The sequence below is a fragment of the Oryctolagus cuniculus genome, chromosome 5, assembly GCF_051225735.1.
Source record: "Oryctolagus cuniculus isolate XC-2025 breed Fujian yellow rabbit chromosome 5, ASM5122573v1, whole genome shotgun sequence".
Classification (NCBI taxonomy): domain Eukaryota; kingdom Metazoa; phylum Chordata; class Mammalia; order Lagomorpha; family Leporidae; genus Oryctolagus; species Oryctolagus cuniculus.
Genome location: NC_142871.1, coordinates 138,031,032 through 138,047,456, shown reverse-complemented (window position 1 = coordinate 138,047,456; position 16,425 = coordinate 138,031,032). Strand labels below are relative to the sequence as shown.

The 16,425-nt window shown below is 49.9% G+C and overlaps 2 protein-coding genes across 9 annotated transcripts in view; one reads left to right on the top strand and one right to left on the bottom strand.

The window, feature by feature from the left end:
* LOC100343357 (butyrophilin-like protein 1) overlaps positions 1-16,425 on the top strand; it is a 363,518-nt gene that overhangs the window by 71,097 nt on the left and 275,996 nt on the right. The window lies entirely within an intron of this gene.
* Positions 2,495-15,552, bottom strand: LOC100342847 (butyrophilin-like protein 1). 6 transcript variants are annotated; one of them, XM_089334149.1, is made up of 11 exons: positions 15,119-15,552; positions 13,781-13,875; positions 13,012-13,359; positions 11,611-11,892; positions 11,300-11,500; positions 11,026-11,046; positions 10,907-10,933; positions 9,527-9,553; positions 4,691-4,717; positions 4,417-4,604; positions 4,203-4,340 (listed from the first exon to the last, which is right to left on the bottom strand). In XM_089334149.1, exons 2-10 carry the CDS (start codon positions 13,863-13,865, stop codon positions 4,417-4,419), a joined length of 1,206 nt encoding a protein of 401 aa, XP_089190275.1. In that variant the 5' UTR covers positions 13,866-13,875; positions 15,119-15,552; the 3' UTR covers positions 4,203-4,340. The 6 variants fall into 6 exon arrangements, 5 of the variants coding, with proteins under 5 accessions (XP_089190273.1, XP_089190274.1, XP_089190275.1 ...); XM_089334147.1 differs by lacking the exon at positions 4,417-4,604 and having other exon boundaries at positions 2,495-4,340; XM_089334150.1 differs by lacking the exon at positions 10,907-10,933.

Here is a 16,425-nt window from a genome sequence, read left to right as displayed (position 1 = left end):
AAGGTCATAAATATGACTCTAGGCAAAGATAGAAATCAAAGTATTTATTTCAGTAACTAATCAGTAATGGAACTGGTACAACTGTACTTCAGGGAATGTTTGGAAAAATAGACTGTGTATTATCCATCAGGAAAGGCATTGAAAAATACATTGGAGTCTTTGTTGTGGCCCAGAGGATAAAGCCTCCTCCTGCAACACTAGCATCCCTGAAGGGCTCCAGTTCAAGTCTTCTGATCCAGCTCCCTGCCTCTGTGCCTGGGAAAGAACCTGAGGATGGCCCAAGTGCTTGGTCCCAGGAGCCACATGGGGGACCCAGACGAAGCTGCTGCTCCTGATTTCAGCATGGCCCAGCCCGGTCATTAGGGACATCTGGGCAGTCAACTAACAATGGAAGATCCCTCTCCCCACCCCCCCATGCACCTGTGACTTTCACATAAAACAAAAAAATCTTTTTAAAAAAATGAGTAAGTACACTGGGTAAGAGGGTAAAGTGGCAAACATCTTATGGGGCAACAAAACTATAGGCTTTGGGATACTCAGAAAAGTATGTGGTACCTTTGATCAATATTAGCTCCCAAAATAAATTCACTGAAAATGTACAATGAGAAAACTTATAAATCTATCTAAATGCTACAACAGTGATGTTTAATCACTGCTTCTGAAGCTATTAAGGCAGCTGGTGCACTTAGCTAATGAGATCACTCCTGGGGCCCGCACTGTGGTGTAGTGGATAGAGCCACTGCCTGCAGTGCCTGCATCACATGTGGGCAGTGGTTCAAGTCCCAGCTGCTCTACTTCCAAACCAGTTCTCTGCTATGGCCTGGGAAAGCAGTGCAAAATGGCCCAAGTCCTTGGAACCCTGCATCTACAAGAGAGACCCGGAAGAAGTTCCTGGCTCCTGGCTTCAGATTGGCGCAGCTCTGGCACATGTGGCCATGTTGGGGGTGAACCAGCAGATGGAAGACTTCTCTCTTTGCCTCTGCCTCAAGCTCTATGTAACTCTGCCTTTCACATAAATAAATAAATCTTTAAAACGAAGAGAGAGAGATCACTCCTGTTTTGGTAAATAATATCACGTCATCTGCATGTCTTCCTTTTCTGTCTCTTTCAAAGAAAGAAAATCCAAAAGTTATGCAGTGTCATGAAGATACCTGCAAAATGGAATGGGATAAACAGGACAGCTAATATATGAGTACACTGAGAATACAAGCAAAAATCCAAGCAAGGACCCTGTAGAGTACGTGTGTATGGTCTCATTCTTGGGGTGAAGCATGTTGATAAATGTGTGAGCACCTCAGCTCCCCTTTCCCACACAGTGTGAGCAGCTCAGCCCCTCCTCTGGGCTGCACTGTGGCTTAGAGGATTACATCAGGCAGAGTCCACTCATGAGACGGAAACCACATCAGTCACCTGAGCAGGGAAAATGTAACCTAAAAACTACTAACTAGAGAAATGTGGTTCACTATAAAGAGGAAAAGAAAACTCTAAGGAGACAAAAGGGTGGCATTGTGGTGCAGCCAAGCTTAGGACAACAGAATCCCCCAGCACAGTGCCTGGTTCAAGTCCTGGCTACTCTGCCTCTGACCCAGCATCATGACAACACAACCAGGAAGGTAACATAGGCAGGTTCTTCAGACCCTGCCACTCAGGGTGGTCAAGAAGGAGCCACTGACTCCAGGCTGCAGCCTGTCCTAGCCCCAAATGCTGCAGACATGTGGGGATGAATAAGCGGGCAAAAGATCCCTTTCCCCCCTCTCTCCCTCCCTCTCTCCCTCTCTCTCTCTCTCTCTCTCTCTCTCTCTCTCTCTCTCTCTTTCTCTCTGGCTTTCAAATAAAAATGAGAATAAATAAAAACATACAATATATATGATTATAATATAAACCAAATCTAAAACAATTTACATACAACATCATAAGTTTAAGGAGAGAAGAAGAAATGATTACTATCTACAAAGACATACACAACATATACAAGACAAGCAAAGACAAAAATTAGTCAGCGTTCTAAGGAAGTAATGAAATTCCTGAGGCAGAGTAACTTGACAAAGACAAGAAGTTTATTCTGGCTCACAACTCTGGGAAGCCAAAGTCCAGAGAGCACAATGCAGACTTTCACAGGGGCCGCCTTTGAAAATCACAATGTGGCAGCATCGCCCACTTCTCTCTGTGTCAGTGAGGTTCCTTCACCACTCCCATAAATCCACCAAGATTCAATCTAGGGGCTCTGCCCTAACAACCTGCTCCATTCCAATCACTTCCCAAATCCTCAACTCTAACACAGTAATTTGATTAAGTTTCCACCCCCTCATTCCCGTTAATCTACAACTTATAAGACTGCAATCCTGACTGAGCTTGGTAACACAAATATTGAACCATAGCAGCTGCTGTCTTCCTTATTGGCAAAACTGGTTACAAGGCCAGAGGTGAGATCCCCCACTTCCTTCTCCCACTTCCCTTTTCATGTCTGTCACACTCAGTCAGAATTGATAGCCAATCAGATTTTTTTTTCATTTTATTTGAAATGAAGACAGAGATCTTCCAGACACTGATTCCCTCTCCAAATGCAAACAACAGTTGCTGGACAAGGCTGAAGACAGAGACATGTAACTCAATCCAGATTCCCACATGGGTGGCAGGAATCCAACTATTTAAGCCATCACTGCTTCCTCCCAGAGTGAGCATTAGCAGGAAGTGAGAATCAGAGGTAGAACCAGGACAGGTACCCAGCCAGGCATCCAACATGGGACGTGGGGTCTCAAGCAGCATCAGGACTCCTGCTCCACCTGCCCCTTCCTGGTCAAAGTATTTTATCTGGAAGAATGGACGTCTCCTTGCTGGAAGAATCTGAGGCCTCAGCAGTCCTGCTTCATTTTGTTTGCTGTGGTTTTCCACTCACTGTGACAACTGGACTTGGATCATAAAGAGGCAATGCACTGAGTAACTAGAACCAGGCTCATGGTCAAAGCTATCTGCAGTTGAACTTGCATCAGGAAATTCTCATCTTCATCTTCATCTCACTCAGCATCCACTGCTACCCTGCTAGCAGCTCTCTTCTTCCCACAGCTACAGTGTTGACACAGAAGGGAATCCAAGCCCTCCCCTCAGATTCCCTGAATTAACACAGCAGTTTGTTCACCAGGAACAGAAATTTACTGCAGTGTGGAAAATCATGTGTGTTTCCTCCATTCCAGAAAGGAAGCAAAGAAGGTTTACCATTAAATAGTTTTCCACCAAAAATCCATCAGTCACTCATTTCCAGGAAATGTTCAGATGTCCAATTTCTGTAGTCAAATAGAACAAACCCTCCCAGAACAGAGCTGGGGACCCCCCTCAACCTCTAGGCCGTCTGCTCACATTCAAATTGGATAATTAAACTCTGCTTTCTTGGGCTTAGTAATTCAGACTTCAGCCCTATTCATATCCAAATAGAATTGAAAATTAATAAAAAATATTTCAAGACAAAAAATATGAAAACAAATCCCCACAGTAAATTTTTAGCTTATTTTAAATGAGTTCAAACAGCTGTGAACTTGCATCTTCTGTTTTTTAAACACAGGCTTTTACCAGCAGCTCGCATAACCACGAGACAAGAAAGCTCTTGGGCCATCCAGGACTTGCCCCAGAGACTTTGTCCCAGGAGCCTGCAGCCCCAGCAAGAGTCTCACTGAGGAGTCAGGGCAGTGAGGGTCCCGGTGGGGCTCAGGGCAGCAATGGAGACTCAGCCCCTGGGGGAGCTCCATCCACTCCAGAGCCTGAGCTGAGCCCCTCCCCTGGGGGCCTCCCAGCCTCCTCCAAAGAAGGAGACTTGCTAAGGGGCACAGGGAGCCCCTCAGACCCCCCCTCTGTGGGGCAGATGCTCAGGGTCACATCTCCCCGAAGCATGAAGTATGGAAAGAGGGTTCCAGAGAAAGAAGCTGGGGGGAAGGAGAAAATGTGGGAGCCGTCAGTCATGTTGTAGAAGGAGACGTCCCCCTCACTGTAGTCCAGGAAAATCCCCACCCTGTGGGGATTCTGCCTAAGGAATAGAGGTTGCCGAGGCTTAGTCCAGGCATCATAGCTACTGTAAAACCACCCCACAACCCAAAAACCCTCATCTGGGGACTCTCTATACCAGCCTGTCCTTGTCACATGCTCTCTACAGACCCCCACAGCCCACTCGCTGGCAAATCCACTCCTGATCTCCACCTCCCAGTAACGTCTTCCTGATGTGATGCCCTCAAGGCCCAATGCACTGGAGGTGTCAGCCAGGCCCACACTAGGGTCTGTCCAATTCACGCTCTTCTTGTCAGGAGACATGGCAAGACCAACATGGGCAGAACCTGGATCCAGAGTAACAGAACCTGCAGAGAGAATTTACAATTATGCAAGGTCCCCTCTTGCCCCCTAACAAGGATGCACAACCATCCCCAGACCCACCTAGCTGCACAAGGGAGGGAGAAAGCCCCTGAGATAGGGCCCTGGGACACAGGCCCGTGGCCTCCAAGCAGAAGGAAGAACCAGGAGACTTCTCTGAGGGTCACAGGTGTCACAGAGAGCTTGATGATGAGCCTGGCTTTGTTCCTGCCACTTCAGTCCCAATCCTTCTACCATGATGGTGCCAGCATCTGTACCAGCACAGAGAACTGCAGGAGAAGCCAGAGCCATGGGGGCCACAGGGAAGAGCACCCAGAAAGAATACGAAGTCACTTACAAGCCTGAAACTGTTCCTTCCGCCAATCTACAAGAGAACACACATTACATATCAGGGGTCTGCACAGACTGCACACATCAGCCCAGCATCTTATCCTCTAAAACAGGGAGTAATAGGGGAAATGTATGGTAGACATTCAGCTGATGGACTGTGTCTTACACAAACACACACACACATGTGCACACACACACACACACACACACACAGCTGTGTTTCCCAATCCATAAAGCTAAACATCAGAGACTGAGAGGCAGGCCACTGACCAAACAGAAAAGGCATTTCCCAGATTTCACTCTCAAATTATGCTTCTCAGATTCCTAGACACAAATCATCATGGAGCCAGGTTTTCTTAAGAATAAATTGGGGAGATCAAAATTTCTTGCCCCTCCATTTACATAAGAAGGACTCACTGAACTTTCAGGTTGCTTGTAAACCACAGGCAACTACAACTGTTGGTATGAAGTTGGAGGATGATTCTAGAGATATCAGTGTGCTAATTTCTTAGAACCCGTGACTCAGTCACCTAACAGGAAAGGGACCTTTGCAGATGGGATAAATGTTAAGGACCTTGAAGGTCGTATAACTCACTGAATTATCCAATCTAATCATGTGAACCCTGAAAGCATGGAACCTGCCAACCTGTGTGTGCAAGAGAAGTTATTATGAGGAGCTGACCAGAGTCGGGAAGATGCCTACATAGTTGGCCTCAAGACAGAGGAATTGGGCATGAACTTTGGTGTGCAAGTGTGTTCCAATTCTGGAGAAACAAGTACTGGCAGAGGGGATGCAGACTTGCATGGGTTTTAGCCCAGTGAGACCTGTCTCTGACTTCTGGCCTCAGAGCTGTAAGACAGTCAGTGTGTGGTGGAAGCCACCAAGGCTGAGGTCTTCTCATGGCAACAGACAGATACCTGCTGTGATCATGGGTTCTCAGGAGCTACGCCCAGCATGGAGGAGGGGAACTGGCAGGAGAAGGTGTCTGTAGAGAGCATGAGGACTCCTGTCACCTACACATCGAAAATCATGACCCAGAAATTCCCACACACTGTGGTGGGTCATGGAGGGCCTCAGAGGACCCAGAGAACCAGTGGGCAAGGGAAGGTCTGGATAGGAGGAAAGGCCACACAGTGCATCAACTTCCCATTCAAAACCAAGTCACCCAGACCATGAACTCTACTGTCATGGAGCATAGTCACCAACACTGCCCCCAGTGATGGGACAGGACCTGCCCTGCCCTTCCCCAGCTGACAACACAGGTGCTGAAGGACCAGCTGATCCTGGCCTTCCCAGCATGAGCACCTGGAAGGACTAAAAGGAGAGCACAGGAAGACTCTCCCCGACCTCCCCAAGGCCTCTGCATCTCCTCTACCTCCTTGCTCATCCCTGGGGAGGAGACAGGCAGGTGCTGACCAAAGCAAAGGCTCCATCCACAGTCAGAGTCTGAGGAGTCTTCAGAGAGAGAGCTTTACTTGCTGGTTACAGGGAAGGCAGCGTGGGAGCAGTGGACACAGGCACAGGATTAGAAGGTTTACAATAATAGTAAAATGCATTTCTACAGTGGTGATAATATCGTGACCACCATCCACACTTTCACAGGTGCATTCATAGAAGTTGGCATTGCTGTCTTGGTTGATTTTCTTGATAGGAAACAAAATCACACAAAATGGGGACCAGTGCTGTATTGTAGCAGGTAAAGCCACTGCCTGAAGCACCGCATCCCATATGGACTCTGGTTCGAGACCCAGCTGCTCCACTTCCAATCCAGCTCTCTGCTATGGCCTGGGAAAGCAGTAGAGGATGGCCCAACACCAAGCCCTTTGACCCCTGTACCAACATGGCAGACCCAGAATAAGCACCTGCCTTCAGATTGGCACAGCTCCAGCCATTGTGTCCAATTGGAGAGTGAACCATGGATGGAAGACCTCTCTCTCTCTCTCTCTCTCTCTCTGAGTGTGTGTGTGTGTGTGTGTGTGTCTGCCTCTCTGTAACTCTGCCTTTCAAATAAATAAATAAATCTTTAAAAAATATGTAAGTTTGGTGAGCTTGTGTTAACTGGAATTGAGATACCCATGTTCCACATCAGAGTAGCTGACTCCAGCTTTTTTTAAGAAAAGAAAAAAAATTGAAGGAAGTTTATTGAAAGTGATTTCACTGATCAGTACCTTCTCACAAATGCCCCCAGAAGACACCTTTGTTTTCACTGACGCTTCTCTTTCTGTGACTCACAGGAGTCATCTTCAAAGCTCTGGAATTGGAGACCTGAATTATTCCAGCCCTTTCCTGAGTTTATCCACCTCTGCTCAATATTCAACCAGCTGACATTCTAATTTGTCTGTACGTAGCTGTTAACATTCCAGCTGGCCCTGAGGCTCTGAGATTCAAATTCAAGATGTTCTTTCTTCTGCTTTAAATTTTTTCTGTTATCTCTCCCAAGAATTTCTAGTTGCTCACAGCAATTTCCAGAAGGTGTCTCAATTCTACAGGTTGTTTTATAGAACTCACTGAGACATAAATCACCCTTGGTATCTGTGCTTCCCTCAACACCGTATGTTATAGAAATTCTCAAATCAATCTCATTCACGTCCTCTATACCGTATTTCTGCAGCCTCTTTAACAACTTCACTGCTGCCAGATGGGCAAGCCTCGTGACCTCATCACTGGGTCCCCTGCTTTGTGGTGATGTCACTGTCTGCTCCTCTGTAGTGAACCACTGCAGACTGTGTGACCTTGTGCAGCAGCTTTAAGCACAGCAGTTGATCCACCATCATCACACTCACTCACATGAATTACTCCAACCTCTGCAGATTTCTTCAGCATTTCCACATCACCCTTAAGGGCAGCCACAGGACCTGGAAATGCTAAGGTTTCCTGACCTTCCACATCATTTCCTTCATACTCAGTCCCTTGGTAATTATTTCTATTTTTCTATGATTCTCCTTTTCCAGTATTCATATATCACCCCTAAAAAATCAAAGCAGTGCCTGAGATGTTAAATACAGCATTCTTCTGAGGTGTGAGAAAATGGTAGTGAACAATCACATATTACATTTTTGTTCCTGTAAACACACACACACACACACACACACACACACACACGCCCCTACTCGGGGCAGGAGTTTGGCCTTCCAGCAAAGACAGGGGATAGGATATCTGTATTCAATGTCAGAGGCCTGGGTTTGATTCCCAGAGCCAACTCCTAATTCCAGCTCTGGCCAAGGCACATCCTTGGAAGCAGTAAATGATGCATCAAATTGGGTTTCTGCCAGCCATATGGGAGACCAATACTGGGTTCTCAGCTCCTGACTTTGCTCCAGCACCGTTCAAAAAGGTCCCTGGCCATTGCAGATTTGGGAGAATGGAACAGCCAATGAGAGTGTTTCTCTTTCTCTCTCTCTCTTTCTCTTTCTCTCACTCTTTCTCTTTCTCTCTCTCTCCCTCTCTCCCTCCCCTTCCACCCTCCCTCACTCTTACTCAAAAAATTTTTTTTTTAAAAAACATGGCAGGTACTTAGCTTAGTGGTTAAAACACCCACCATCAACACTGAAGAATCTGGCTCAATCCCCATCTCAGGCTCAGGCTACAGACTCCAGATTCTGCCAATGGAGACCCCCAGAGCCAACACTGAGGGGCTGAGTTACTGACATGCATGTAGGAATATGGATTGAGGTCCAGGCTCCTGGTTTTGGCCTTGCATAATCTTGGCTATTGCTAGCAGCTAGGGAGTGAAATGAGAGACGGGTATCTCTCACTCTCATTCTTGCTCTCACTCTCTGCATGTGAAATACAGTTTGTAAAAGAATTATTCTTTATTTGAAAGGCAGAGTTACAGAGAGAAAGAAACACACACACACACACACACACACACACACACACACACGTTGAGGGTGGGGGAATCTTCCATGCACTGGTTCACTCCCAAAATGGCCACAATGGCCAGAACTGGGCTAATCTAATGCCAGCAGCCAGGAGCTTCATCCTGATCTCCCACATAGGTTTAAGGATCCAACCACTTGGACCATCTGCTTTCCAAATCACATCAGTGAGGAGCTGGATCAGAAATGAAGCAGTAGGGACTCAAAACTGTGTCTATATGGGATGTTGGCATTGCACGTGGTGGTCTAATCCGCATACCACAGTGCCAGCCCCATCAAACTCATATTTAAGCTTTTCTAATCTTGCTCAGAGTACAAAAACATTGCAATTAATTTCAGATATACCAGAGACACCAACCCAGGAATCTGTCCATAAACATCCCAGAGGCTTTGTGCCCAAATTTAGAACATTTACTCAGAGTAATTAATTCCTCAGCAACCACTGATACTTAGAGGAAGAAACCCAGCATGGACAGTGCTCAGAGCACGAAGAAGCAGAGAAGACCATATTCCAGGGCCAGGAACACCAAAGTGGGTCTTGAAGGGAGGAATTTGGGGGTAAGAATAAAAATCCCACCACCCTCTTAGTAAACTCTGGGTCCTGAGCAGCATGACTTCCAGAGCATTCTGGAGACTGGCACTTCCTGATCTACAGTCATTGCCCTGCTCCAGGCTCTCCTCACACCTGAACTCTCGGTGGTCACCCCACCAATGACAAGGATCAGTTGAACAGGGGTTTTAAGAAGGTGTCGCTAATGCTAACCATGACCTGCAGTAGACAAAGGGCCCAGAATGGAAGCAGAGCTGTGGTCCCACGGAGGAGTCCCTGCTGTCTTCCCTTGGAGGTTACAACACTGACAAGGAGAGCAGGGACACCCAGCCCATCTGGAGTTGAGTCCACAGGTAGAGAAGGGGCAGGGCAGAGGCAGGGCAGGCAGGCAGAGGAGCCATCAGCGTCACTTACCAGCATACAGCTGCGCCTTCCTCCAGGCTGAAAGGAAACACACCCTGGTGAGACCACAGCCACACCACCTGCCCAGCCCTCCCTGCCCTCTGTGCTGAAGGTCAGACTCTGCAGGAGGAGAGAGGTTGCACAGGAGGGGCCTCCTGCAAGTGCAGACAGCAGAGGATTGTGGGAAACTCCCTGACCACAGATCAGGAAGCCTGCAGGACAGCTGAGCTGCACCCCTGCCCCACTGCTGGTGACTTTTGGCTGTCAGCTCTCTGCCCTGTGCCTCAAAACCCACAAAGACTCCTGTGTCACTGGACCCTCAGTGCTGTTCATCAGGACCAAATACTATCTCTGTGAACATAGTAAAAAAGAGCAATTTACTCCATTTTCATAGCAATTAATAAATGTACAGCATTTCCTGGCAGGGACATTGGGGAAATTAAAGGAGGAAATTAATGGATGTAAGGCCAACTGCAGAGTCTAAGGGGCCAAATATTCCTTGAGAAAATGTTTTCTAAAAAAGAAATATTTATTTATTTGAAAGGCAGAATTCAGAGACAGAGGGTGAGAAAGAGAATATTCCATCCATTGGTTCACCCTCCAAATGGCCAACAACCAGGGCTGGTCCAGGGCAAAGCAAAAACTAAGAGTTTCTTCCTGGTTTTTCATGTGGGTGCAGGAGCTCAAGTACTTAGGCCATCTTCCACTGCTTTTCTAGGAGGATTAGCAGGGAGTTGGAAGAAATGGAGCAGCGGGACATGGACCAGCAGTCATGGGATGCCTGAATTGCAGGCTCATGTTTAACAGGCTACACAACATTTCTCTAGAATAATTTCTTTTAGAGAGAAGCATCCCTACTCTGAGAAGTGCTCAGCTCATTACATCACATCTCCACACCTGGTCAGCAGCCCTGTCCTCTGCCATTCATTTTTTCACAGCACCTTGGAGAGCAGGACAGGAATGACTCCCCCTGGGTGGTGTTTAGGAAGGAGGGAGGGGGCAGAAATCGCACTCCCAAACACAATGACCTCACATTTGCTCCTCTCACTCCTGTCTTGAACTCTCACAGCTTCTGGCATATGCCTATGGTGCAGTCAAGAGCTAGAGCATTGGAGGATAAACACTAACAATTCTCATATAGGGCAGAGGCCTGGACTGGAAAGAAACCCAGGACTCAGGCAGACTCCATGCCCATCATGCACACACGTCTTGGAGCCCAGAGTGCAAACAGTCACCAGGGTGTGAGAGAGCCCAGGGAGCAAGGTTCTGCCATCACCACTGCCGCTGCTGCACTAATAAGGGGTCCACATGTCTGTGCCAGGACAGAGACAAGGAGGGAACAGCTGGGAACAGGTGCGACAGAGACCACGGGACATCTGGAGAGTCACTCACCAGCCAGGTAAGCTGCCTTCCTCCTACCTGAAAAGCAGCACACAGGGAACAGGTGAGCTGAGACCCATAGCTTCCCCCACAAAGGGACACAGAGAGTTCAGGAGGGGAGCAGAGCTTACCTAGATCCACCTGCAGCTCATCTGAAAGAGAGAAAAAACCTTGAACTTCCATGCCAAGAAAAGGAGAGACCGTGTGCCTGGAGAACACACAGGAAAGACCTCATCTATATCTAAGGAAAGTTCTTACTCCAGACCCACGCACAGCTCCAGCCTCCAGCTGTCCTGTCTGGGTCTCCACAGCCACCTGCTCTGGAGAGCAGAACCCACAGACTCATCTCCCAGCATCCTTCCTCTCAGCACCAGCTGCCCCCCTGCCTGGCCCCTGGCCTCCTACCTCTGGCCTTTAGTGCCTCCTCCTTTGCCCGCTGGTCCTCCTCCTTAGCCCAGCGCAGCTTCTCCCGTTTCTCCCTCTCCTGCAGCTTTGCAGAGTGCTCTCTCATGGTGAAGCAGCCAGCCCCAAAGAGCAGGAGCCCCAGCAGGGTCAGGCTCCCAGCAAAAGCTGCCTTCCAGGGAGAGGCCTGTGGGAAGAAGGGCTCTGGGGCCCAGGGGGAGACCCAGTCAGGGGAGCACCCAGGCCCACCCCGCACACTCAGGGATGCCGGCACCACCTCCCAAGCCCTTCCAGGAATGAGAAGCAGCACCGACCTGGGATGGACAGGGCCATCGCCTTCTCCTGGCCCAGGATGGGATTGAGGACAGAGCAGCTCACACTCCCTGCAGAGCTGTCTCTCACCACCAGAGCCGCCTCCACGCTGAACAGCCCTGCTGCGTCCTGGGCATGGGCCTCAGAGAACTCCAGGAACTTCTTCCCGCTGAGGTCTGTCCACTGCACCTGGGGCTTCGGGAACCAGCCTGAGGCCTTGCACACCACGCGGACCCCGTCCTGCTCCGGCCCTTCAATGTGCACTTGAGGGGCAGAGCCCAGGCCTGCAAGAGGGGAGCTGTGGAGACCCTGGAGACCACTTGGCCCAGGGCCCTCAGCAGGGTCTGGGTGTGGCTCAACTACAGGGGAGTCACTGTGTTCCATTCTGGAGATTCTGTGGGAGGGCGTGGCCTGAAGGAGGGGAAAGAGCCCTAGGACCCATGGGGGGCACAGAGTAGGGGGCTTTCTCCTCAACTGTGCAGATGGGAAGACTGAGGCCCAGAGAAACCAGGAGCAGGAACTTGACCCCAGGACTCCATCCTGAACCTCTAATCTCCTCACCTCACTCACTCCTGAGGCACCTGCTAGGATTCCCACTGCCTCTCTCTGTAAATCAGTTCCAAATTTATAGCAATGAATAATCCTGTCTCCTCACCCCCTTCTCTTATGCCCCCCCAACTCTGTCAGGTTTCCTTACCTACACTAGAAAATCAGACTTTCAGAACTTAATACATATTATTAAAATAACTCCTATACTTTGCCCATCTTTATATGGAGTGAGCCCTCTATCACTCATCATGTGGTTCCTTCACATTGACTCTCTGAGGTTGGCCATGTGACCCGACTTCCACACTGAGAGAGTGGCTTAGCCTGACTGAAGCAGAGGCTTGGAGAGCACTTGTGCCATTGGTGCTTTTGTTGGCGTTCAGATGGTGAACCATCAGATAGAAGGTCTCTATCTCTATCATTCTCTGTTGCTCATTTGAATAAGTAAAACTAAATAAAAATCTTTTAAAAATGGAATTCATGTTACATCTGATTGACTAAGTAAAAAAACAATGAGATTCTTTGTACAGTCCCTTAATGGACTGCCTGTGATGTGTCTCATGTTCTGGTTTGGTGCTTATTTGGCCATGAAACACTTGTGTTTCCCTACCATGTTTGCAAAGATGAATTCTGGGAGAAAACTTTGGTTTTGGTTTTACTTCCATGCCCACACCAAAGATGTGTGAGTAAACCTGATTGACACACTAGGGGCTCCATGCACAAGATTTATATCGAGAACATCAATGAGTGAATGTGCTGTCCTCCCTTACATATGAAGTGAGATTTTTTTACATGAGTTTCCTCCCAAGTCCAGTACTCCCAAGGTCCAGATCTAGAATACAGATCAGGTCACCCACCTGCCACCTGCAGTTCTAAAGTGGCCTCTTCATAGTAGCTTCTGGTTTTGAAGAAGCAGACGTACATCCCATTGTCTGAAGCCTGGACATTCTGGATGTGCACGGCAACCTGACCCTGGGTGAGGAGCTCCCTCAGCAGCGAGGTCCGCCCTGCGTACTGGGGCATCAGCTCCCTATTCTGCTCCTGGCGGTTCCGATAGATGAATACTGGTTCTGAGAACTTGGTACGGAACCACCCCAGCTCCATGTCCTCTGCATTCATGGCTGGGACCAGGGAGCAGGGCAGAATGGCGTCACCACCCAACTCTGCCACGATGGGATCTGAGGGGCTGATCACCTGGAACTCATCTGCGGACACAGAATAAACTGAGAACTGAGACACAGGCAGGAGCAGAGACACACACATCTGTTGTGGTCATGGTCATTGTCATGGTCATAGAACACACAGTTGACATTCTGTTAATATTAGGGGAACAAATAAGTAAACAAATGAATGCTCAGACCTCCAAAAATGAGGGGAGAGGTTGTCAAATTATTGACGCTTGATATTAAACCACCCCCCAAAATCCTTAGACAACGGTCAAGATCCCTATCACTCACTGGGTCACCTAGTGATGCATCCTAACTTCTTAACGACAACCAGTGGTTGGGGCAGCACCACCACCTTTCTAGATCCTGGGGCTCTGCAAACCTTACCCTGTCCTGACTGAGTGTAGAGGCTCCTCTCACCCCTGGAAGAAGACCCAGAATGAGTCAGGGACACACTCACCTGCAGAGCCCCACGTGGGCAGCTGGGTGAGGAGAAGCAGGGAGGGGAGACTGCAGAGCAGAGAGGGGCGGCAGCCGTGCTCCATGTCCTCAGAGCTGGGGAGAGAGGCGGGGAGGAGGAGGGCTGGGCCAGCAGGCGGCAGGCAGGAGACAGGGCCTCAGCAGAGCGCCAGCCCCTCTTTGGGGAACCAGTGCCAGGGCCGCCCTGTCAGCCCTAACAGAAGCAAAACTTTCCATACAAGCCTCAGCCCGCAACAAGGTGTCCCCACAGGATCCTGACAGCACAGACACTGGGCCTTGGCTCTACCCAGCCCTGCGGGGAAGAGTATGGTGAATGAGAACTCTTAGGGCAGCCTGAGGGAGAAACAGCCCTTCTCTTCCCATCCCAACTGAGTTCCTCTGCCTAGATAATCAGGTCTTTTCCTTCTCAGCCCCAGGGGCCCCATGGAGGAAACCATGCTAATGTTCACAGTGTGCACAGGACCCACCCCCACCAGGACAGAGACCCTGATTCAGGCCACTCACCCTGAAGGACGACCACCTCCTGCTTCCTGCAGCTCTTTAACCTCCAGAAGTGGCCTGGGTGTCCCTGAGAAGCGTCAGAGACAGACCCCTCCTTACCGAGCCTGTGCGGCTGTTCCAGGAGCCCAGACTTGTGGCATCTGTGGCTGTGGCATTCACCTAAATTTGAGCCCACCCCCAGCCTCATACTCCCGGGGCCCAGGTCCTTGCCCTGGGTTCAGCAGGTGCCTGCGTCCAGTTCCTGCTGACAAGTGAATCCTCACACTCTCCACATTAAAAGATTTCTGCACTAACATTTAAAGGCCCCAGTGGGATGCATTGCCGCAGAGAAAATGGTCCCTGATCAGAGGAAATGATCCCACACCACCCACTGGTTGTGCACAGAAAGAGGAGGCAGCCATTCCTCCTGGGAAGAACAGGCTCAGGGCCCCCCACCCCAGGGTGCTCCCTGCAGGTTCAGCCACTCTGGGTCACAGCTGAAGGCAGAGCCCTGGAGTTTCTGGGCCTCAGTTCCCTCATCTGCAAATGTAACAGCGTCTTTCCCCAGGATTGCAGGGAGAGGTTCCTGACTCTGTGTCAGCACAGTCACTAATGCAGTCAGAGCAGGGCCTGGCCTAGTGCACATTTGAGAAATGGAAACCAAAGAAATGAACACAGGCTCAGTGCTCACTAACCTTGTCCTGGTTCTTCCTGCATTGAGACTTCTTCAGCCACCCCTCCCCCACTGCCCTGAGCCCCACCACCCACTCAGCTCCTCCCTCCTCCCTGCTCCCTGCTTCCCTCTTCCTCACCCACAGGGGTTTCACAGCCAGCTCACCTGCTCCCCTGTGCTTCTGGCTGTGACTTCCTCCAACGTCTCTAAATTCAGCAGCTCCAGAAGCTTCAGAGTTCCAGAGATCCCAGCAATTGGTAAATCTCCCTCCCAGGTTTGCACCTGTTGTGAGCTGCCCTCAAAGCCACAACCCCTGCTTCTGGGTCCATGCTGGGGGCCCAGAAATCCAAATCCAAAGGAGGCAGTGGGCTCCCAGGAGACCAGAGGAGCAGCAGAGCTGGCACAGGTGCAGCAGCCACTGCAGAGGCCCTGGCCCTGGGGCCCACCAGGACCTCCCAGCCAGAAGAGCCAGCCCCTGCGTCTCCTTCCACCATCTACAGGGAAAGCTTGCACAAGCAGCCTGGGCAGGGAGTGCCCTGCCCTGTGGACCTCGCTCCCTGTTGTCAGCAGGAGCACAGGGCAGGAGACAGTACCACAGCTGCCCTGGGAGTGGCTGCAGCACAGCCTGCTTAGAGCTCACAGTGCCTCAGCCCCTCCCCCTCAGCCACCACCTGCCCTGCCCAGCACCAAGACTTCCCAAGGCTGAGAGACCCTAGGGAACTTTCAGGAAATCTCAGAAGAAACTAAATTTCAGTCCATGACTATTTAGTGTCAGGATCTGAACTACACACAGTAGATTCCTGCAGCTCTTGTCATAGCTGGGAGCAGATGCAGTAGGACAGGAGCCCTGCACCTCCTGATACCAGGAACTTCCTAGGGGAGGGAGGGGCTCGAGCTGCAGGGAGACCCTGCACCCCATTCCCCACCCCTCCACACACACAAACACAGCCACACACTCACACACACACATACACAGAGTGGCATTTTTGTTTCAACTTTAAACATTTTCCTTGTGGGGGCCGGCGCTGTGGCACAGCAGGTTAATCCTCCCTCTGCAGTGCAGGCATCCCATATGGGCAGTGGTTTGAGTCCTGGCTGCTTGTCCTCTGATCCAGCTCTCTGCTATGGCTTGGGAAAGCAGTGGAGGATGGCCCAAATGCTTAGGTCCCTGCAACCCCACGGTAGACTCAGAGGAATTTTTGGATCCTGGCTTCGGACTGGCCCAGCTCCAGCATTTGTGGCCATTTGGGGAGTGAACCAGTGGAGGGAAGAACTTTCTTTCTGACTCTCCTTCTCATTCTCTGAAATGCTGCCTCTCAAATAAATAAAATCTTAAAGTTTTCTTTGCCATCTGTAACCAGCATCACCTGGCTGGTGGGCTGAGCTGTGACCAGGCAACCTGCTGAGCAGAGCCCTGGTGGATGCTCCTCCTTCTGGCTGCCATCTGCCCAGATGCTCTCAGTCCAACAAAG

What these genes read in the sequence shown, in the direction of transcription:
- LOC100342847 (XM_089334147.1), bottom strand. Translation starts at nt 13,865, where the DNA reads ATGGAGCACGGCTGCCGCCCCTCTCTGCTCTGCAGTCTCCCCTCCCTG. An exon ending in GAAGGCAGCTTACCTGGCTG is followed by an intron (nt 9,554 to 10,906) that starts GTGAGTGACTCT and finishes GTTTCCTTTCAG; the next exon opens with CCTGGAGGAAGGCGCAGCTG. An exon ending in GAAGGAACAGTTTCAGGCTT is followed by an intron (nt 4,341 to 4,690) that starts GTAAGTGACTTC and finishes TTCTCTCTGCAG; the next exon opens with GTTCTGTTACTCTGGATCCA.